The sequence below is a fragment of the Acanthopagrus latus genome, chromosome 21, assembly GCF_904848185.1.
Source record: "Acanthopagrus latus isolate v.2019 chromosome 21, fAcaLat1.1, whole genome shotgun sequence".
Classification (NCBI taxonomy): domain Eukaryota; kingdom Metazoa; phylum Chordata; class Actinopteri; order Spariformes; family Sparidae; genus Acanthopagrus; species Acanthopagrus latus.
The window spans coordinates 8792528-8814718 of record NC_051059.1 but is presented as its reverse complement, the minus strand read 5'-3'; the positions used below and the strand labels follow the sequence as shown (position 1 = coordinate 8814718).

The 22191-nt window shown below is 42.4% G+C and overlaps 2 protein-coding genes across 8 annotated transcripts in view; one reads left to right on the top strand and one right to left on the bottom strand.

Annotated features, from left to right (window-relative positions):
- Window positions 1–1612: 1612 nt before the first annotated feature.
- Window positions 1613–19710, bottom strand: dis3l2 (DIS3 like 3'-5' exoribonuclease 2). 5 transcript variants are annotated; one of them, XM_037083663.1, is made up of 22 exons: window positions 15067–15185; window positions 14347–14495; window positions 13717–14160; window positions 13469–13593; window positions 13101–13154; window positions 12508–12609; window positions 12155–12338; window positions 11875–11939; window positions 11136–11365; window positions 10877–11050; window positions 10540–10619; window positions 10310–10422; window positions 9596–9703; window positions 9269–9502; window positions 7505–7584; window positions 7152–7335; window positions 6742–6828; window positions 6345–6492; window positions 5988–6118; window positions 5107–5211; window positions 4714–4818; window positions 1613–4358 (listed from the first exon to the last, which is right to left on the bottom strand). In XM_037083663.1, the coding sequence occupies exons 2-22, from the start codon at window positions 14468–14470 to the stop codon at window positions 4260–4262; spliced, it is 2976 nt and encodes a 991-aa protein (XP_036939558.1). In that variant the 5' UTR covers window positions 14471–14495; window positions 15067–15185; the 3' UTR covers window positions 1613–4259. The 5 variants fall into 5 exon arrangements, with proteins under 5 accessions (XP_036939558.1, XP_036939555.1, XP_036939554.1 ...); XM_037083660.1 differs by lacking the exon at window positions 15067–15185 and adding an exon at window positions 19576–19710 and having other exon boundaries at window positions 13717–14495; XM_037083659.1 differs by having other exon boundaries at window positions 13717–14495.
- A 32-nt stretch (window positions 19711–19742) lies between these two features.
- Window positions 19743–22191, top strand: part of LOC119010972 (probable G-protein coupled receptor 158) — a 73830-nt gene continuing 71381 nt past the window's right edge. The window contains exon 1 of one of the 3 annotated variants that reach the window (XM_037083657.1): window positions 19743–19862. The gene's annotated coding sequence lies outside the window, so the exon portion shown is untranslated. Of the gene's footprint in view, window positions 20088–21404; window positions 21902–22191 lie in introns of those variants that run through there. The other 2 variants (XM_037083655.1, XM_037083656.1) reach the window with 2 other exon arrangements.

Here is a 22191-nt window from a genome sequence, read left to right as displayed (position 1 = left end):
CAGCTTGGCTTGATACAATTCACAAAAATGTTTTACTGCTACAGCCCAGAGTGCTCTGATACGACCAGCAGCTCGTGGTAGCTTACATTAGCAACAAATTGGATTTACTGTTTTTTACATTAAAGTGTTGTATGGTGCCTGCTACTCAACAAAAAGGGTACAGAGGCCTACTTTAAAACAGCTGAGGAACGGCAACTGTCAGCGTCTGAGAAATAAACCACCACTTCAAGGAATAAAAAATGAATTCATTGGCAACAAGCCATGAATATAACAATAACATATTACTTTGTGGTAGTACCTATGTTGCTTTGCCGAACTTGCTAACAGGATGCTAATTCACACATCCAATGTACAAGAAGCAACATTAGCTGAGTTGTTTGCTGGTTTATTCCACGATTTATTCTCCTTTCAGCCACGTCAAATGGAAAATGTTTGGCTTTTTGGCAGCTATCGTAATGCTACATTTGTTCACTAGCTAGTCGCTAACTTTGTCTACTGGACAGGTGTTGTACTACGATGGGATTATCTGAACTTTTTGATGGTAAAAATTTGGAAATATGCAGTACCTGTTGTCCCAAACTTGCTAGCAAACATGATGATAATTTACATATTTTGAAAAGTCAGGTCATAATCATCTGTGCTTATCACTAAAACTGACCCTTTCATTTACAAGAAGTCAAATTCTGTGATCCATGGTTGATGTGAAGATATTGTAATAATAATAATAATAATAATAATAATAATAATAATAATAATAATAATAATAATAATAATAATAATAATAATAATGCATTTAAATTAAAGGTGCCTTTCAAAGCACTCAAGCACACTGCACATAAGAACAGTACAACAAAAATAGCAGACAATTTAGTGCAGTGAGAATATAATGTAGCTTAAAGCAGACCTGCAATTTTACAACACTGAAAAAAAATATCCTCAAATCAGATTTGAGAAAAAGTCAAGTCAAGCTGGAAGAACAATTAATTTGTCCATTTGTTTCATGAGCTGTTTGAAATCTTTGCCTGATGTTGAATGATTCCAGACAGATTGTGTACAGTGTGTGTACAAAAAGCAACAACTGACACCAATCGAATTTTAAGCTTAAACACAAAAGCTAAAAAAAGTTGCTATATAGCTCTCAAGAGCTGAGGGATGAATCCAAATTGTATCATAATTGTCTGTGCTTTCATCACTACAAATGACCCTTTAATTTACAAGCAGTCATGCGTGATTCTTAAAACCCTTAATCCAGATTAAAACTAACTAAAAATAACCTTGACATTTCACCTAAAATCATTTCACTGGGTGTGGGGTATACAGCGCCTCCAGGTTATGAGGCGATGTCACCAACTGTCTTCTATATACACTACGTTTATGGAGGGTTAATAAGAAACACTCCCTGGTAATAAAGATGACACATTATCTGTATTTATTCGCTATATAAGCTAAACAAGGGAGGGCAGTGGCGGTGATAAGGAGTCAGCAGTGCGTCATGCTAGCGGCAGTGTTTACTCAGCAACAAATTAATTAAAGGATCTGTTTCCCAAAGAGCATCACCACCTAATATGTGACAGTGTCAACTACTACTCAGAAAAAAAAAACACAGTTTGAGTCACTTTTTCCTCCAGTGGGTTTCTTGTATGTATTTATTTACCTGTAGACAAACACGTCTATCTATTGCTCTGTATTGTGGTTTAGAACTTTCAATACTGACCATACTCAAAGTTACATGTCACATTATAACTTTGTTAAAGACACAGAAATTGTACTATTGTTTTTCATGGATTTTTTTAGTTGCTTTTTTTCCCTTCTTTTTTCCAACCATACTGCCTTCTAAGTTTTTCAAATGTGAGAGATACATTTTTAAACCCTCATCAAAGAAACATCCCCTCTAAATCAGTACAGCTGTTTTGCTTTAGTACTTAAAGGGATATTCTGTTGTGAGTTTGATACATGGTCTAACACACCATGACACTGAGTAAGACCACCCCCGAGAGATCAAGTTTGCAGACTGCTAGCTTACGTAGTTTTAGCAACCTCAGAAAAAGACCACATGATAACAATACACTGCAGTCTATGTCTCCAACAAGAAAGAGCCTTCAAAAAGCCACAAATAATGCTCAGAACAGCACCAAACTTCAGCAACAGTACAAATTGGGTCTCAGCATATACATTGAGGCATCATATGTCTGCCATCTTAGCTGGACTTCTATTGTGAAGTGAATACAACTCACCACTCTCCTGCCACAGCTTCCTGTTGTTGGGAAGTCCCTGCAAGTCGATTACTGAGTGTGGTTAGAAATGCTCAACTCCGTTTTTTTCCCCATCCGCTCTCGATAATAACTGTTATAAGCTGGTAGGCAAGACACACATGAACTTTGATTGCATTTCCATGGAGTAATAATCATACATTTTCATCCTTGAGTGGCAGAACTGTAGCGCACCCGGTAACTGACTCGCAGGGCCTCCCCACAACAAGCTAGCTGTTGCGGAAGAGTGGTGAGATGAGTTCTCTTTACAATAGCAATCCGGGTAAGCTAGCTTCTGTTTGGTGCCTTAAACTATGTACTGCAATCTTATTTGTACTGTTGCTGAAGTTTGGTACTGTTCTGAACATTATTTATGGATTTTGATGGCAGTTTCTTGCTGGAGGCATAGACTGCAATGTATTGTTATCGTGAGGTCATTGCTGAGGTTGCAAAAACTACGTAAGCTAGCGGTCTGCAAACTTGATCTCTCGGGGGGGTCACGGTGTGTTTGACCATGAATTAAATTTACACTGGAACATCCCTTTAACTTGCTGGTTTAAGATACATTTAAAGCTCAAGACACAAAATGTCAGTTCATGTCAAACAAAATAACTTAAAACCAACACCACCAACAACAAAAGTGCAGACATGGCAGCTAATTTGTACGACACTGCTTGGCACTGTTCAACAAAAATCTAAAGGAGGCACACTGATCAAGGCCAAGAAAAAAAAAGGAGGCCCACAGCCCCTTTGTACTATGCAGCTGCACTAAAATGTAGTTTTGTCTCGTAGTTTCGACTAAATTAAGGCTGAAATTCACAGTAAACTCTCATGAGGTCCAGTAAGTATTTTGGCTGCACAAATTAAATCTGAGCAAAAAAAAAAATTAAATAAAAAAAATAAAATAAAAATACAATAATAAAAAACTAGTTGGAAGCACTCTGAGCTGACATAAAATACATTAAGATCTTAAGGCCACCAACCATTTCCAGCAGCATTTCACGTTCAAGTCATTCCCATGTTTTGTATTAAAAACAATAAAAATGAGCTGATAAATTATTAAACTGACTGATGTACTAAAAACAGAAAAAGTACCTCAGTTCAGACTAGAACAATGTGTTCAATCAATGAGAACCTTCCTTTAAAGAACAAATGAAAAGTCCTGTGAGGAGACTGTTCAGCTCCTCCACAGGACAATCTCAAAACTCTTCCTGCATAAAACACTTTAAATACATAGGGTTATATAAAAAGTGGCATGTGGTAGCTGTCATTTTGTTTTTATGCAAATGTGAATATTACTGCTACATTTTACTGTCTGATCTGGCCACAACACCGTATACCAGAGCCAGCTTCAGTAGGGTGGTATTCAAACACAAATACAGGTCCCTCGTCAATCGAGGATCAGGACACCAGTCATTGTTATAAACTGAAAATAGTTAAAATTCAGCTCTCACACGTGAACAGCAGTTATATCACATCAAAGCAGTCCTTATTAGGACAATACATCAACAGCAAAATAAAACTTTTTGCTCCATGGGTTCACAGTCAGACCTGAGTCACAATTCAATTTGAAATCCATAATGAAAGTCTGCCCATTTTTCAAAGCCGTACAAGGTAGATTTTTAACTTTTGTTCTACTTTCAAGATGGCCATTTTTTCTACCAATTTGAGTTTTATACTTCATACTCATACCTGGTCATAATGGAAACCAAAGAAACGCTGGAAGTCCCTTTCACAGCAATTATTCCATTAAAATATGACACATGTTATAATACCTTGGAAAATGAGCAGCAGTCATGCACATGTGTGGATAATTTGGACTAAGCAGGCTACACTTGGAACAAATTTCAATTCAAGTATGACTCCGACCTGATCAGTGATGTCCCTGCTTACCACAGTAATGCTGCATCTAAACTACACATGATTTCTATCAATCAGCTAAAGAAAATGTGCAATTCCAAATTTTTATACAGGTTTGTTTAAGTGCTTTACAGCACACTAGAGTGTGAATCACTCGTTCTCCTCGGGCCTCTTGAGCACTGCGCTGTATTTCATGGGTGCACTGTCCGCTTTGAGCTGCACCTCCACTAATGTGAAGACTGAGATTACCTGCAAGAGGAAAGAAGAAATGTGATTGTTGCCATTCACATTGTCAACTTGCTTGGTCAAGGTTACTTTCTAAACATCTGAACCCCAGCTAGCAGCTCAACCTGTTCATGGAATAAGTTGTTTCATTTCCTCCCATTTCTTTATCGTTATATTAAGTCTTTAAAAACATTCTCAGATCTCAATGATATGTTTGAGGCAACAATACCTGGCAACTGAACTAAAATTATTAGCAGTTAAACATTTCTGTTTTACTATTCATCTAAAACCGTAAATCACCCAGTGAAGAACTTTAAATCCATTAAAGACTCTAAATTTCCCACTGGCGGACAAAACCATGCAGATTCAGCGTTCTTACCTGCTCTACTGGAGGCTTCTCCAGGTCCTCTGCTGTCCAGACCAGAGTCAGCTCAGACTTCTTTCCCACCTTACGATGGTGGAATGAGTCCAGACCCACAATAGACTGAAGGTGAAAACAAACTACATTGAAGAAAACTAGTACTGTGACGTTGACTTGTTGGATGGTTTTGTTTTGTATTGTCACAACATCACTCTCTGGACTGCCCAATTTCTCCTTCTTGAATGAGCTTTTAAGTACTTGGTGTACTTGGTGTACTTGCTTGTGAAAGATGAGTGACAAAGCTAAAAAATTTAGATGAATGAGTTTTCAATAACATAAGAAGCTAAGTGAAAACATTTAATGAAATGAAAACAGAACTGCCCCCCTAAGATTGAGTGTTATTGAGCTGACCTTGCAGTAGATGCGTTTCTGAACTCCGTATCTGAGGACGAGCACGTCAAAGGACTGATCCAGCACCCCCATCACCATGGCCTCAGAGTCCAGTGGGCCACAGTCCTGTGGAGAACAGACCAAAAACAAAAAGACTTCTGTATAGTGCCAGTAAGACCTGACCTGCCATTAAGGGACTAGTTAAATTGTTGACCCCTTTGTCTTTTCAGAAGGATATATTTAAACTCCATCTTAATGATCACCCAGGGTCAGAGCCTTAGTACTGTGACAAAAATCACAACCACAGAATAATATGAAACATGAAAGAGGGTTATTGAAATAAAAGCTTAAATTGCAGGATAGTTTGTTTTAAAGAATTAATACACATCAGAGAAACACTTACATTTTCTATTTGAGAGAGAAGTAATAAAAAAGGTTTGTAAAACTATATTTCATAAACAACTCATTACATTTTGGTTGGTCTAGTATTTGACATAATTCACTCCAAAATTTAAAACGAGGGATGAGTGAGTTCAACCGACTGAGTTATCTGTATCCGTACTAAGAATGGGTGGGACTTGAACTGGCACTGAAGTGGGTGGGACCAACTGAGACAAAAGGATCTATACAGATTCATATTTGAGCTTCAAATAAATGTCTTTGTTTACAAGAGTAATAGAAACTACTTAATAGTAATAAAAAAATTTTTTCTTCAGTTCAATCAACTACCTAATGAGTTCAAGTTCATAACACATTTTGCTCATTTAAAACATGCTTGCTCAACCCTAGTTTAAGCCATGGCAACAAAGAAGACAAAATACAATTTCAGATTAACCATCAAAAATACATCTTTTTTCCACGAGTCCCACTTGCTGACAGTATGTTGTGATTTGGTTACTGACCTTTACAAAGACTCCAAAAAAGAGCTCAGAGCTGAGCTCCTGCACTCTCTTGGACACCGTCTTCTTGTCGTTACAATGCGATGCCTGTTTTTGGACTTCTTGTGTTGACAGCCCCAAACTAGGCCCACAATCTGCAAACAGACATTCAATGGACAGACACACATGAGAATGACAAAAGAAAAAAAAATCGACTCAGAGTGAGATCTGAGGCTGCTTTGTTCTTTTTCGGCATTTCTCCTCTACATGATCAACCACACAGGTCCTGCAATACACCCACAGCACTGTTGGGAACAAACAGGATCTTATGTTACTTGTTTTTGTGCGTCAAAGACAGACTTTAGTAGAGACGGTACTCACTCAGTGAAGCAGCCAGCAGCCGGTGGACAATGATGTCAGCGTAGCGCCTGATGGGCGATGTGAAGTGAGTGTAGAGAGGAACGTTGAGGGCGTAGTGCTTAAATAACTGCTTGTCTTTGCGTACTCCTGAACAGAAGTACAACGCCATCTGGAAGCACCAATAACACAGATTAAAATTCTATATTCAATGTCACAAAAGGAAGTTTTTTGAACTTATCTCATGTCATATCTTGTTTTAATTACTATGACCTTGTTTCTAATGTTCCTCACTTTGAAGATCTTTTCATTCTCTGGCTTACAAATGCAAAGGATGCCACACAGGCTTCACAAATGTCATCAAAAAAAGACAAAATAAAGAAAAGAAGCCAGCTTTTTGCAGCGGTTAACGAGTTCTAACCTGCATCGGTCTGGAGCACATGTGGGTGAGGACTTCTTTTCTGGCAGTAGTATACTCATCATCACCAAGTGTAGTGTTGAGACTCTTCTGCATGTTGGAAAAGAAAGAAAAGAGACTTGAATGATTAATACAATATAACCAACTTACTGTGCACCAGAGGGAGAGAAATACCACATAACAGAAGACAATTATTTTACAGTCGAAGGTTCGATGCACCTTGCTATCATGGTAGCCTCGTGCTAGCCACCATTTCTTTGTGTAATCATTTAAAAGAGCTTGTAAACATTAGGATATAAAATGGACAATAGAAACACCTGTAATGAAAATACAACCATGTAAATCTTGCACTGAGTTGATGGAGAAAAACAGATTTTTTAACTGTTTCTGAGATTAGAAATCAGGCTACTGACATGCAACGCTCCTGCAGAGGACAGATCGATGTTAATCCCCAGCTGGTCACACAGCTCCTGGAGCTCATCCACCATCTTGGTCTTGGGTGGAGGGTGGCACCTGAGGAGGGCCAGCTCAGGGAATTTGCCATAGATGTGGTGGGCTGTGGCAATGTTAGCCAGTAACATGAACTCCTCCACCAACCTAGACAACACAGGTATGGATGAGAGTTAGATGGTCATATGGGTGACATTATAACAGCAACAAAGATCTAGACGTTACACACGTGTCACATAAAATAAGTATTTCTTTTTAAAGAGAAACAGAAGTGATACAGACACAAATATGTATCTGAGGAGGGTTTGTTACTCACTTGTTGCTGTCTCTGTACTGGTAAATATAGCAACCCTGAGGCATCATGGTCTCTCTGTCCAGAGTGAAAGAGAGTTTCAACTGAAAGACAAAAATGGAACGGGTTACATCATGTAAACCAGGTCAAATAATCTTGTTAAATCTCTTCAATGAACTCTTGAAAACTGATAATTTGACCAAATGACATTTGGAGCATTAATATCGCAGCAAGCCACTATTGGCTTTGTCAAGATATATGGAAGCAGTGGCATCCTGAACAAAGAATGGCATTGTGATCTGATCGTCTCTGTTCTTATGAATGTTATTGCATGGTGGCCTAATAAGAAACTCTCATATCAAAACTAAACAGTATACCAATATAGTGGGTCACAAGGTTCATGTATCTATCATTTAACAACACCAGGGTTGCAAAAAAAGATTGAGTATGAGTCCTTTAAACTCCATAGCAGAAATAAACAACCACATTATTTAATATGGTGAAATATGGAGGATGAATTCCTTAAATGCGACATCTATTGCATGTCTGAGGACAGAGGCTGTTGTTTCACTGCCCACTTAGGTGCTGTGATTGTGATTTCTGGCTATATAGAATTGATTGGAATTGATGAAGGAGTCTCACAGGCAGCTGCTTTGTAGTCAGCTGGTATAGCAGCAGATACATGTGTATATTTTGCAAGTTGGCAACAGGGTGAACAGACTGTGGGTGTGATGGATCTGTCTTTTTTTATCCTTTTAGTAACAAATAGGCTATGCAGTAACAGCTTTATTCAACTACCGTATTTTCACGACCATAGGGCGCACCAGGTTATAGGGCGCGGTTACGGGTGCTTTTTCTGTATTTAACAAATACATAAGGCGCACTGGACCATAGGGCGCGGGCATGGTAAAACACACCGGTAAAACATGCATGCTAGTGTGTGTATTTAAAAAGGCAGCGGGAGCAAAACTGAGTTTGGTTGTGCTTTATTGAAATCCTGGCCCGGATGGAAAGATGGCACCGTTTCATGAAGCGAAAGCACCAAGACGGACCTCCTTGAAAATGTTCAATTTTCATTTCTTCCGCTAGCGTTACTGCCCTTAGTCGTATGGTGACTGTAGAGACGCTTCTTCCAGCTGTCCTTTGACCGGCAATCCATTGCTCGAGTCGGTCTTCCAACTCGGGCCATCTCGCCTTGTGTCCGCGGAAACTCAGCTGCGTCTTCTTGACCTGTCGCAGCTCGTTTTCCATCTTCCTCCACTTGCGAACCATGGATTCATTGATATTGTATTCCTTCGCGGCTGCTCGATTCCCATGTTCCACCGCGTAACTCACAGCTTTCAGTTTAAACTGTGCTTCGTAAGCGTGTCTCTTTGCCATTATCGGGGTTGCCAAAACAATGACGCACATACCGGCACAACGTTCTCATCTAGTCCTCTGTTACGTCCGCCTTACAACAACAACAACGCTCACACTTCACACTTCACCCTTCAACGTTCTCATGTAATCCGCCTTACAAAAAAACAACACATTAGGCGCACTGCACTATAGGGCGCGCCGCACATTTTGGAGAAAATTTGAGACGTTTAGGTGCGCCTTATGGTTGTGAAAATACAGTACTATTGAGTGAACAACGCACGCATTTGGTCTGAGCTGGTGCTGGAGTCCAATATCATGTGGCTACGAATTGAGTTGACTTCACTTTTGTCATGCTCCATTGTACACGGTAAAGAACAAATGAAGGAAAGATTTCACAAAATAGTCAAACACAATGCAACAAGGCCTGACCTGGTCTAGTCGGAGGGCTCCTCCTGAGAAGCGTTGAGCCCGGAGGTTCTTGGCGATTGAGTGCAGGTTGAGCACAGCCTGATGGATCTCATCAATGGGGTGCTCAGGGTCAACAGGTGGCAGCTCCTCAGCAGAGAACATCTTTTCGGGGGCTTCGATCATGCTTTGAGCGTGGTCGTAACTCAACTTCACGCAGGAGCGGATGACTGTGCGGCCGAACCACTCGCTCAGGATCTGGAGGGTGGGCAGATGAAGTGGAACCAATGAGATAAACCACGGGGCAGAAAATACCTCCAACCAGCTCTGGGAATTTCAAATTGGTCATACCTTTCCCTCAGGTGTGATTTTCCAAATGACAGAGAAGGTGAGTCTGTCTGTGAGAGGATTAAGACTGCACAGCTCCTCACACAGCAGCCGAGGCAACATGGGGATCACCTGCACGGTCACAAACACATGAAGAGATCAATTCTAGACAAACACATGAACACACTGAGGGTTGAAAATGAGAGGTATGTTTATGAAGCTCCAACTGAGGCAAAGTAACAAATTATTGCAGAACATGGGGTTGTGTAAAAAGACATCCAAAATACCATACAGTTTAAAATAAAAAAGTAGGAAATAAATACATTTGGTTACTGTTTTAAGATATATTTCTTATTATTATTATAGTAATTATTGTTTTTGGCTAGACTAGATTGAACGAAAGGTTTAATTTAATTTGAGGCCTAAAAAAAAAAAAAAAGGCTAAAATGTCAACGGTCTTAATTGATTAAAATTATACTAAGATGGTGACAGTCTTCTTTGACTTGGTTAAGACTAAAATGATCTGATGGCAACTCAAACTTGACAAAAAGTAAAAAAAAATAACATTAAACAAAAATACGATAAGATTTTCAGTGCTAGGTCTGAAAAAAAATTTGTTCACACACTTCACATAAGCCAGAAAATCAGGTCAGCTCAACCAGCAGTCTCAAGTACTACACCTCTGATGCCTTTTGAAGTGGCCGATTATTAAAAAAAAAAGTTTCAACGAGCACTCACCTTCTGAACCATATACACACTAGTAGCTCTTTGACTGGCGACAGCATCCAAAGCATTGTCCTCCCCAACAAAAAAACTCACATCAGCGATGTGGACTCCCAGCTCAAAGTTACCTGTGTGAAAAAGACAGTCTATGACCTCCCATTCTCCAATAAAAACATGCATTTGTATCTTTAGTCAGAATTCATCTTAAATCATAATCAGTGAGGTCCACAGTTAAGGTAATTTACCATCGGGGAGCGGTTTACAGGACAGAGCATCGTCCAGGTCTCTGGCAGTAGCAGGGTCAATTGTGAAGATACACTCCCTCCTGCAGAGGATAAGACAGTGCTTTGTAAAGCATATGAATAATGCAGTATGACCTTAATGAAGACTTAATACAGAACACTTGCTTGCTGCCATCAGACAACAAAACTTAAAGTTATCAGTAGCCCAATTATGAGCAATATAAATTGATCTCCCATCACTCATTTTTTTCTGAAACTGAATCTGACTTGTGTAGCCTCAAAGAAAACATTTATAAAAAATGTGGAGCTACATAAAGATGTACATGGTGTAGAGTCCTACCTCAGGTCTCTCCTCTTGCTCATCTCCTCAGGTGGGATGGTCCAGGGCAAGTTCTTGGGTAGGCAGTCTAACACCTCATCTGAGAACTCGGAAAAATCCACATCATACTCTATCAGAATGCCCTCTGTCTCTGGCTCGATCTCTCCAGCTTGACCCAGAGTCTTATGGAGTTGACTGCAGGAAACATGAGGACAGAGTCAGGTCAGCTGATACAATGTTGAAATGCTTTCCAGCGTCAAGGTTTGAGTCCAACACTCACCCTTCTGCAAAGTTGCTGTCAGCTGCCCAGTTGGTGATCCGACATATGAACAAGGTGTTGGTGTAGTCGCCCGGGCGGGAAGTAAAGTCTTCGGGACAGTCAGCCAGGAGAACGTTTATCCGTGGCACCCTGTGGTCCACGGGGGAGAACATGGCGAAAGGCTTGTCTGGTAGGAACTTCAGGAAACCTGTCACGGCTCTTGAATGTTTCTTCTCAACAATGTAAACCACCTGACAGACAAATGATAAGGGAAATATAGTGATGAATCTAAAATACAAGACCTGTGTGCTTTATTTGTTTTATGTCCAGTGCAAAAGAGGACAAGCTGTTTAAGAAAAAGTTAAAGACAACTTTTGTGCCCAGACATACCAAACTGACGTCAAAGAACTAGCCTGGACAAAAGCTGTTGTGTTGGCTTAGGTCGCCTGTGTCTTGGCCGAAAAAACCTGCACTTGAACACGTCATAAAGACTACAGTGCCAATGCCCTTAGTTAATCATTATGCAAACAACAGTCATGTAGTTCCTTTGTATAGTAAAAGACTTTCAGGAAATGGGTAGCTTTTTTCATGAAGTAGCAAAATATATTGCTAAATTGTTCCTGTCAATTTAGGTCGGAGTCTCTGTTTTATGTCAAGCGGGAAGAAAAAACACAGTCAAGTCTGTTGATTCTTGTCAGGTAAATGATTGGAAAAAGATAAGGTGTGAGTAAGAAATTCAAGAGAAAGGCTGGAGGCTCACTTTAGCAGTCTTTTGGAGTATTTCTCCATTGGATCGTGGGGTTGAGGGGTCCTCCAGAGGTACCCCTATTCAATGAGAAGAAAGGGCAAATGAAGAGGTATGAGCTGACCTACTGTGCTGGTTCTCTGTGTTAAAACAGTCCGTAGACCAGTAAATAAACATTCAATCAGAGTTTAATGACCAATATTATACATTAGCCGAATCATTATTACTTGATAACACAGTTCCCATATTAACTGTGATCTGAAATAGCTGCTGTAGTCACACATCATCATGGTACCTGTCTCAGTGAGGGTGGTATTCTGAACTCTTCTAATGAGTTCATCCTGGTCGCTGCACTGGTCTTCCACTATCACATCAGGCCTGGGGGTGTGCGCTGTCTTCTTCTGCGCCGTTTGTGCCGCGTTTTCTCTCTGGTTCTCCGACTCACTGGAGCCCTCGCAGTCAGTGTCGGACTTCACAACCTGAAACATACACATACTGGTGTGTTTTGATTCTCCTTTGGAAAACAGTTCAAATAGAGCATGTTAAATCAATAACTTTAACATGCTTATGTTCACATTAAGACAACCCTAACCCCTAACCCTTACAAAATAAAATTATATTGTATAGAAATATGAGAGTTTGGCCTACCTTCCACTGGTCCTGAGGGAGGATTTGCACCACCACTACATCTCCATTCAGAGCTCTGTTGCGAGCTACAATCCCATCAAGAAATATGTCCCTTGTGTCATCCTGCAAACATAAAAAAAACAGATTACTTGTCTCCTGCCTGACTTTAACATCTCTCTTGAAAGGTTTACAACAATATTTGCATTTACGTACAGCTGTACTGTATAGGGATAGGCACTAATAAGATTTTATTTATATCAATCCCGTTCTTCATTCAGCTTATCGGTCTCCATACTTCCAAAACGACCTTAGTGTTTACTGAATGATTTTCTGTGTAGAAAAAAAGTATTCTATGCTGGTTGTCAGCATGAATGCAACTGTTTTAGTAGTTGGATAATTACTTTTTTTAGCCTTAGAGTTAGCGGCAGCAACAGTCTGTATGTTCATCTAAAATGGATGAAATGAGGGAGTGTTTATCTTCAATATACATATATTCCAACCCCAATAATTTAGACATACAGAGCTTTGCTCTAAGGTGCTTTCATAGAAACAATTAAACAAGTTTGTGAAGCAACAAAAACAATGTGTCCAGATCCAGCCTGGGTTGAACTTACAGGTGATGGGATGAAAGCTTCATGGTATTTCTTTGGGTTGATCCTTAACTGTCCCTGTAGAGAAAGTGTGCAATTTAGAAATTAATCAATCAGTATGCTTTGTGATTAACTGCGAAAAATCACACTGTAGGAAGTTAACCTTGAACACAGTGGAACTTCAAGTATGAGCTATTGAGATTTTTTTTCCAGTATACATATAGAAACAAAGGAAATAAAGGAGTATAGGAACCAAGTAAAGACTTTGGAGTATTAACCACAAAGTCACACAAATGATCAAATATGTATACAACTTGCATTCCCAATAATTAGGACCACCTTTATTAATAGCATCTATACTTATACATTTTAATGCAGTGGTGTCTCAGTACCTGAATGAGTTCTCCTCTTTTAAGGCCATGAGAAACCTCCTCCAATGTCATGTAGGACTCAAACACTTGTTTCTTTGATCCTCTGCCTCCTTTGTTTTTATTCCTGTCAGCAGGAGAATTGGCACCTGAAGGTGAAAAAGATTTAAGCCAATGATTTAATATAATAGCATAAGTCATCGAATGTCTACAACTACATTTTCGCATCACCTACTGAGATCAGCCATCTCAAAAACTAACCTACAATTTACCTCTGGGCTGCTGCAGTCTTTTGTCTTTACCATGAGGAGACTTGGGCCTTGACATCTGAGTGTCGGCCCCTGAACTGACCGTCCCTTCTCTGCTGTTCTCGTCTTCGGGGTGCTTTGGCAGGTTTTTTTTCTTCGACTTTGTCATCTTCTCTTGCTCGTGTCCACTTTCACTGGCATTCTTTGGGGACTGGGGACGTCCAACAAACGAGTCGGCCTCTTTAGAGTCCTTGCTTTTCTTCTGCGGCTTCTGGTGTTTCTTGGGGTTGTTTGGTTTTAAAGAGCTGAGTTCCTCACCAGACTCGATGTCTCCATCGTGGCTGGTGGCGGTGTCCCTTCTCTGTCCCCGTCGCTGCTTGTCACACACACCTTGCTTCCGTTCACAGTCCTGCTGAGTGCCGCGGGTGTTCAGTTTCTCCATGTACAGCGACAGTGAACTGTCCTCTCCTTTAAGTTTCATGGAAGATGGGGAGAAGTCACTTGAATCAGAGAAATCATTGGGCACTTGGTCCCTTTTTCGCTGTGGTATGTTCAGCTTGTCACTGTGGGCTTTGAGAAGTGTGCTCGGTCCAGGTCCATCCCTCTGAAAGGACATATCCTTTGCATATTGCTCTAGATACAGACTGAACTTACTGCTGCTGTGCTGGCTGAGAAGCCTGGCATAGGCATCTTTCTGAGGAGCAATGCCTGGCTGATTGTGCGTGCGCTTTGGCTCTCGATTCGGATGAACCTTCTTAGATTGCCGAGGAGAATCCATGGGGCAATCCTTACAGATGCTGTCTCTGAAATGTCAGGAAAAAAAAAACACTGAGTGCTACAATTCAACCACGACTCAATACACATAACATACAGGCAAAGTGGCTTTGATTAGCAACAATGCTTACGAATCAGTGAACTCACAACACGCAACAGAAGTTTGTTTCTCTTCTCCAGAAAATGAAAGCTACTCCTCATAAGGCTAGCTGACGTATTGCTGATCAGTCCACTCATCTTACATCATTCATGTTTGCTCAGTAACAGAAACACATGTAGACATAGCTGCTAATTAGCTAACCGTGCACCCTCCTCTAGGCGTTTAAATAAATAAACACTGCATCATCGCTTAGTCCTCAGTTTTAAGGTCTGGTCAAGCTAAGAACGCCTTTTAAAACACGTCCCTGCTAGCAGCTAACAGTTAACTATTGTTAGCTAACGTTGTTAGCAGTGGCTGGCTAGCATCAGTTACTTGAAACGGCAAGTCTCCGGTTAACGTTAACCAACTGCCTGTCTGTCAGTCAGGCAGCAACCCTGAAGCTCGACAAACGACTCGGCTATAGACGGACAGACTGCCAAACTCGTCATTTTAAACATTACCTTACTCACTGCGTGGAAGTCCTGTAACTCAGTCGGTTTTCGTTCAGAGCAAAATGCTAACGCTAGCTGATACGTTCACGTCCTCCGTCGTCATGCGCGGATACAATTATGATGCCTTTGCGGGCTGTCGGAATTGTCGGAATTAATCCAAAGCACCTAAACACCCCATGGAAAAAAATCCAATCATAAATATCCATCTATTTATTTGTTCATATTGATATCATGGAATGCAAAGATAACTGTTATTAGTCGGGGGGATCCTGTTTACTACACGTTAAACCTGCGGTACTATGTAGAAATGGCCCACATTGATGCTGAAAAGGTAAATGACTTTGTGGGCTCATATATTTGTGTAAAACATTACACTTCATTGAATCAGTGTCCTTGGGAGCGACCACGTCACATCATTTACTGAGTAACTCCATGATGTGTCTGTTGAATAACCGGATAGGCTGAGGTGTCGCAAGCAAACCTGTAGAGGGCAGCAAAGACCAAATATTACATTTACTTGACTGCAGTCACATATTGTTAAGTGTGACACTTGTGCAAATAGCTCACCCTGTCTGATGGGAATGATTGCTGGAAAGTAAACCTAACATTCAGTTGGACAGATGTGTTTGAGCGTGTGTGGCTTGGCCGTGAAGGCGGATCATTTCGTCACTCGTTTATTTGTTGGGGATGCTCTTCTCCCCGCGGACAGGCTGATTTCACACCTGTCTGTTCACGCCCGCTTCACTTGCATAGTGCAAGACAACTTGTGAAGGCTCCTTCATGCACACACACACACACACACACACACACACACACACACACACACACACACACACACACACACACACACATAATTCCCTGGAGATGGTATGGCAGTGATGTGTGCAGTCAGATGATGCTTTCAGACACCTGGTGGTACAATGTAGATCAGGTTGTTGTGTCTCACATCGACAACGATAGAGGCCCGAATGTCTTTTAAAACTCATTCACAGAACAACTCATGCATGCACACACTCGCTGATCTGCCTTCAGCAGCTGCGATTAAATTATCTACAGTAAGAGCTTCTTGTGATTGAGGAGAATGCAGTCGCTGCTCATAACTGTCACGTACTGAAGTTCATAAAAGCAGAGTTTATTAAAAAAAAGGACACCTGATAGCATGTTTCACTCAGCTTCCTCCTACATACAGTGTCCTCCAACCTCACAGCCAGATGGCCACAGCGATTGTGAATGTATACGATGGCTTCCATGCTTATGTTGTGCAGCATCGATACAGCGGTACCATCTGAGCTTTCTTACACTCGCTTCTCTTATCAGCAAGTTGGAACAAGCACACCCATTAAATGTAAAGGCCAGATCCCACGAGAAAGAAACAAATGTTTCGAAGTCAGAAATTCCAGCATTGGAATTTGCCCGGCACCAAAAGAAGGCACACGCAAAACCTGGTCATTCAGTATATTCCGGTGATCAGATGACCTCATTCTTCTGGCCCATAACATTGCTGAACCGAGACCTGACCAACTGATTCAACCTCAGATCATACCTCTGCCCCACAGGCATGTACAGAAGGCACTAGGCCTGATAGGCGCATCACTTCATCTGCCTCCCTTCTTACCCTGATCACTCTGGAACAGGGTAAATCAGGACTCATTGGGCCACATGACCTTTTTTCCATTGCTCCAGAGTCCAGTCATTATGCTCTCTAGCAAATTGAAGCTATTTTTCCCCCAATTAGCCTCACTGATAAATGGTTTTCTTAAGGCTACACAGCTGTTTAGTCACAATCCCTTGAGTTCTCCTCACACTGCGCATGTGGAAATGCTCTCACTTTCACTATCAAACATAGCTGTGAGTCCTACTATAGATTTTTTTTCTGATTTGCTTTCACCAAAAGTTTAAATGATCTCTGAACACAACCATTCAAGATTTTTTTCTGACCGCATTTTTTTTTTTGCCAGCTGAAACATATTTATCACGGCAGTAAGACAGTAAGAGGGCTCTTACTGTCTTACTTATTTGCTTTAGTAAATCCAGGTGTTGACTTTTTTTTTTTTTTTTTTGTGGCCAGGCGGTGTATTACGTGACACTTCAATAAAGCCACCCAGACTGCCTGTGCAAACATCTGGTCTCTATTACTACCCACCTGCATAGTATTGTTTTTCAAGCAGAGATGGCACGATAAGGCTGTAATTGGATCAGTTACATGATTTAATCAAGTCTCACCTGCTGTTGCATTAGACATAGACTGCTGGAGTGCTTGAAACAGTGCTTACAGCTGGGTGTTAACAGCGCAGCAGATGCACGAACAGTCGTTGGCCAGATGAGGGACTGAGAGAGCCCGTGCGACTTATAGGCACGAAGAAGAAGAAGGGATGTAATCGGCAACAGAAACACTGAACTTTTTCCCTGAAACGTTGGGTGAAATCGGTTGAGGTCAGCTCCATGGCTCTGCATGTCATTGGTTAGAAGGAAACTGGGGAAATCTGCACAGATATGTGGGCAAAAATGGGCCTTGACCTTCATGTCAAGGTGGATTGATCACAGTCAAGACAGCCTCCAAGCGAAAGACCCCTGTGAAACGCTTGAAACCACCATTTTTCTGTTTGTGTTGACAGAATCAGGCAAGCCAGGACACAACTATCCCAGCGGGTCTTGTGCCTATACCTAACCAGAGCGATGTAACAACATAAAATCAAAAAACTTAACCCAAAGGAATTTAAAGTTTCAAGATGCCCAACATCATGGTGGCTGGGTTGCTCTGCATGTGGCATCCTTAACTGTCCTCCCAGCAGCTAAAGGATCTGTTATCTAGTTGCGCCTCTTCTGACGGAAAGTTGGGGGGCGTTTTACTTTCCCACAACGCATTTCTGGAGTTTCACAGCAAAAAATGTTGGGGGGAACTTTTCCTCCTGCTTTACTCTGCCCACTGGAGCGAATGTTTGTGTCGGTCTGTTTGTTTTTGGCTTGTACACAACTGGCTGAATAGATGGTGTTGACTGCAGTGTGCAGGAACAGGGCGACACGTGAAGATTTGGTGCACTATTTACACACAACACATACACACCGGTCATTTGGAACGCCGTGCTGACACCCGCAGATGAGATTCAGCTCTCGCCAGCATTAGTCGACAGGCCGTCCCTCCTTTGGCCGACTGTAATCTTGGGAAATGAACACAGTTACAGCTTAAAGCAGCCTCTCTCATCACCATAAGGCAGCATGCATGCAGTCTATGTGGCAGTCAGAGCACTGGCACTTAACACAATCATTATTTTGAAAGCCTCCTCTGGATCTTAACAGCCTGTTTCTCTTTTACTCCATCACAGAACTGGTTGGTTTGACTCGAACTGCTAAATGTTTCATCCCCCCCCCGTCCAATCATTCCTCACTGCCCCCCTGTTACCTCTCTGGTCTACGGTGAAATGTCTGAGGAAGAGACACCATCTGCCGTGCTCGTCGCCCCATCCGACTCTCAAGCCAAACCGAGTCTCTAACTACATTTTTTCAACATTCTCGCTGAACTTCCAGCGGCATCCAAACATTCCTCACTATACACACCTTTGATGTGTCTGACAGCTTCGGCGTTTAGCACAGATGAGAGGCCGCGGCTTGAAACTGAAGCTTTTAATATCAGAGGATGCTGTGACAAGAGCAGAATTCAATAAAAATAATTAAAAAAAAACACACATCCACACACTCATGAGGAACAGATTTTCCACAGCCCCTCCTCTTACTGTTTGACTCTAGACTTTCAATAAAAAAACCACACACACACCCTTTAAAGTTTCCTATTGAGCCCTGGTCACTTTCCCACAGAGGACAACCTCAGTCGATCAAATGCAGGCCTGAGTGATGCCATAGCCAGGCTCCTTCACTCCTGTGTGCGGAGGAACTAAATAAAGACACGGCATCAGAGGAAATACCCTTTCGCTCATAGGCCCTTCCTCCTTCCTTTGCTCTCTTCTGAGAAATCCTAAAGGAACCTCTGGGAGATCAGGGGAGCGGGTGAGTGGGTGGGTGGGTGAGAGAGGGGCTGGCACAGCAGCCTCCTCTGCCGCTGTTGCGGTTGTACGGACCCAAGTTGTAAAGCATGCAGATGAAGCAGCAAATGCCCATCAAATATTCATCAGGCCAGGGGAGGCAGTGCAGCTTGTAAAAGAGGATGAAATAAGATGGGGGGGCAGGAACAGTCACTTCTTCCCCTCCGACGCTGCCTCGCCACTTTCTACCGGCTCATTTTTCTCCTTCCGCCTAATTCGCCGCCTGCGCTGCGTGCATCACGGGGGCCTGGAGGCTGCTTAGTCTTTTGAGCCAAATGTGCAAAAATGATTGAGAGAGACTGATGTGATCTGCAGTCACTCCCTTGTCGGAATTTATGAATATCTGTCCTCGTCGTTATCGCAGCATCGCACGTCAAAAAAGGCTGTCGTGTGTGTGTGTGTGTGTGTGTGTGTGTGTGTGTGTGTGTGTGTGTGTGTGTGTGTGTGTGTGTGTGTGTGTGTGTGTGTGTGCTGCGCTTACGAGATGCTGTCAAAAAGGCCAGACAGGCTACCATCAGCATCACCAGCTGCAGCGAGCAGCCAGGGGAGACCTGCGCGCCGTCGTCACCTTCCACTGCCATGGCAACGGCCCGCGAGTCACCCCGGGTGAGCTGCAACACCGCAGCGCCCGTCCACAAGTCCTGGGCCGAGTCCTGACGAGCCAGAACCAGGCCGAGGTGGACGCGAGCACAGACGTGACGATGACAAACAATGTTCGGCCTTGCAGCTGCAACAACAACAACAACAACAACAACAACAACATGACTGGTGACGTGTCTGAACACAGGGACGCCTTGTTAGCATTTCCTCAGATGTGCTGCAATGTGTGTGTAGCATTGTACAACTGTGCTTTTGTACACACGCATACACATAAACATGTTCCACAGTGTACAGCCAAAATCAAGTGGACGGCTCCATCCTCACCGGTTTGTCATTTTCATCTCAGCTGACTGTGGGGCTGTTTAACGGTTTGGGATTTGCCACGTTGTTCCGGTAAGGAAAATAAGGCTTAAAGGAAAAGTTCACCCAAAAGTGAGAATTTAGTTATTTTCACCCCCCCATGCCACATGAATATGTGAGCATTTTTATAGTGCACCAAACCGAAGCTTCACGGCAAAACAGCATTGTAGCATTCTCCTTAACAACTGACGCAGATGGGGATCGGTTTGACAAAATAGACAAAAACAACAAAAAACTAAAACACATAAAGGCTCCATACAGCCTATATGTCGTGATCTAAATCTCCAGATCCCATGTTGCTTTCAAAATATGTTATTTACACTGTTGATTTTGATTGTGATTGTGTGTTGGGTATGCTCATAGCAAGGACATCTACTGTATGTTATGCATTGGGTAGATGTCTGTCGAAGTTAGCATGCTAACCAGCCAGCCCCTTGCTACTTTGTACCTCAAAATATGAAAGTTTGAAACGGGGCAACACCAACAATCCCCCCGATGCTTCTAGCTCCTGGTCCAGCTGGAGTCAGGTCACGCGACCAACAGAGTTAGCTACACGGTTAACAGAGATGTCTAGCTAACGGCAGTGACAGTTAGCAGCACTTAGTGGCTATGTTCAAGAATATCTGACAGGTAGCCAAATGCAATATCTTAGTTAGATAGTTTTAGTACCAAACCTAAATAAAAACAAAAACAACCGACGGCTGCACAGATATAGAGTGGTGTAGCAAGGAGTCTAAAACCTGGGATGGACTTGCATTTCTACAGCGCTTCTCCAGTCTGCTAACCACGCATGGTGTCAGATAGACATATTCACACACTGATGGCAGAGGCTGCCATGCAAGATGCCAACTCATCAGAGGGGTTCAGTATCTTGCTCAAGGACTTCAACGCGCAGCGGGAAGGAGCCGGGATTCGAACCAGTGACCTTCTGATTACTAGCAGACCTCCTGAGCTACGCCCTTGGAAATCAGTATCTAGTCCCCTCATCTCAAAGTCAGTGTTTTTGGTTTTAAATTTTTAATATGGGTTTCAGGTTAAATGCCTGAAATAAGGTCTGTAGTTACCGCAGGCTTAAGATATTCATGCGTTATGATCTATGGCATAAATTGCACCATTAAATGATGAAATAACATGAAATAAATGTTGGTGTTCAGAATAGACCAACGTGAAAGTATGAGTTATCAGGATGACAGGATTATAGATTAGTGACTTAGTTATAAAACCAGGACTTCACTCTGGTTGGAAAGCGTGATGTTTGGTAAAACAGTGTGTGCAGTTTGAGGGAATCGTGATTGTGCTGTTGGTAACTTGCGGTTTATTTTTAGTAACGTGAGCGAGCAGTTGAGAAAAACTTTAATGCCCACTGTTTGGGCACCCATTAGATCAGTAGGTAGAGTGGGCGTCGCATATACAGAGGCTTTGTCCTCGCTGCAGCGGCCCCGGGTTCAAGTCCCAGCCTGGGGCCCTTTGCTGCATGTCACCCCCCACTTTCATCCTACTTCCTGTCATCTCTATCCATCCATCCATCCATCCATCCATCCATTTTCTTCCACTTATCCAGGGCCAGGTCGGGGGGTAGCTCTCTGAGCAGGGACACCCAGACTTCCCCCTCTCCAAACACTTCCTCTAGCTCCTCTGGGAGGATCCCAAGGTGTTCCCAGGCCAGCCGAGTGACATAGTCACTCCAGCGTGTCCTGGGTCTTCCTCAGGGTCTCCTCCAGGTGGGGCATGCCAGGAACACCTCCTGATGAAGGAGTCCAGGGGGCACCCGATACAGATGCCCGAGCCACCTCAGCTAGCTCATCTCGATGTGGAGGAGCAGCGGCTCTACTCCGAGCTCCTCCCAGGTGACAGAGCTCCTCATCCTATCTCTAAGGGAGCGCCCCGCCACCCTGCGGAGGAAATTCATTTCGGCTGCTTGTATCCGGGATCTTGTTTTTTCGGTCACAAACCAAAGTTCATGACCATAGGTGAGGGTAGGAACGTAGATTCAGTCAATCTACACCAAACCCGGAGGGAGCAAGCCACCTCCGTGTTGGGGATAAAGACATGGAAAGACAAAATATGTATAAAAATGCTCAGTGTTTTAGGCTGAAATATGTGTCCGAATACTTTTAGTCGTGAACAGAAGACTGTA

Excerpts from the sequence above, each read along its gene's own strand:
- dis3l2 (XM_037083660.1), bottom strand. The coding sequence starts at position 14,470 with ATGGATTCTCCTCGGCAATCTAAGAAGGTTCATCCGAATCGAGAGCCA. Across the intron at positions 11,051-11,135 it reads GACAGCAACTTTGCAGAAGG|TCAACTCCATAAGACTCTGG; the intron begins GTGAGTGTTGGA and ends TGTTTCCTGCAG. Across the intron at positions 7,336-7,504 it reads CAGTACAGAGACAGCAACAA|GTTGGTGGAGGAGTTCATGT; the intron begins GTGAGTAACAAA and ends TGTGTTGTCTAG.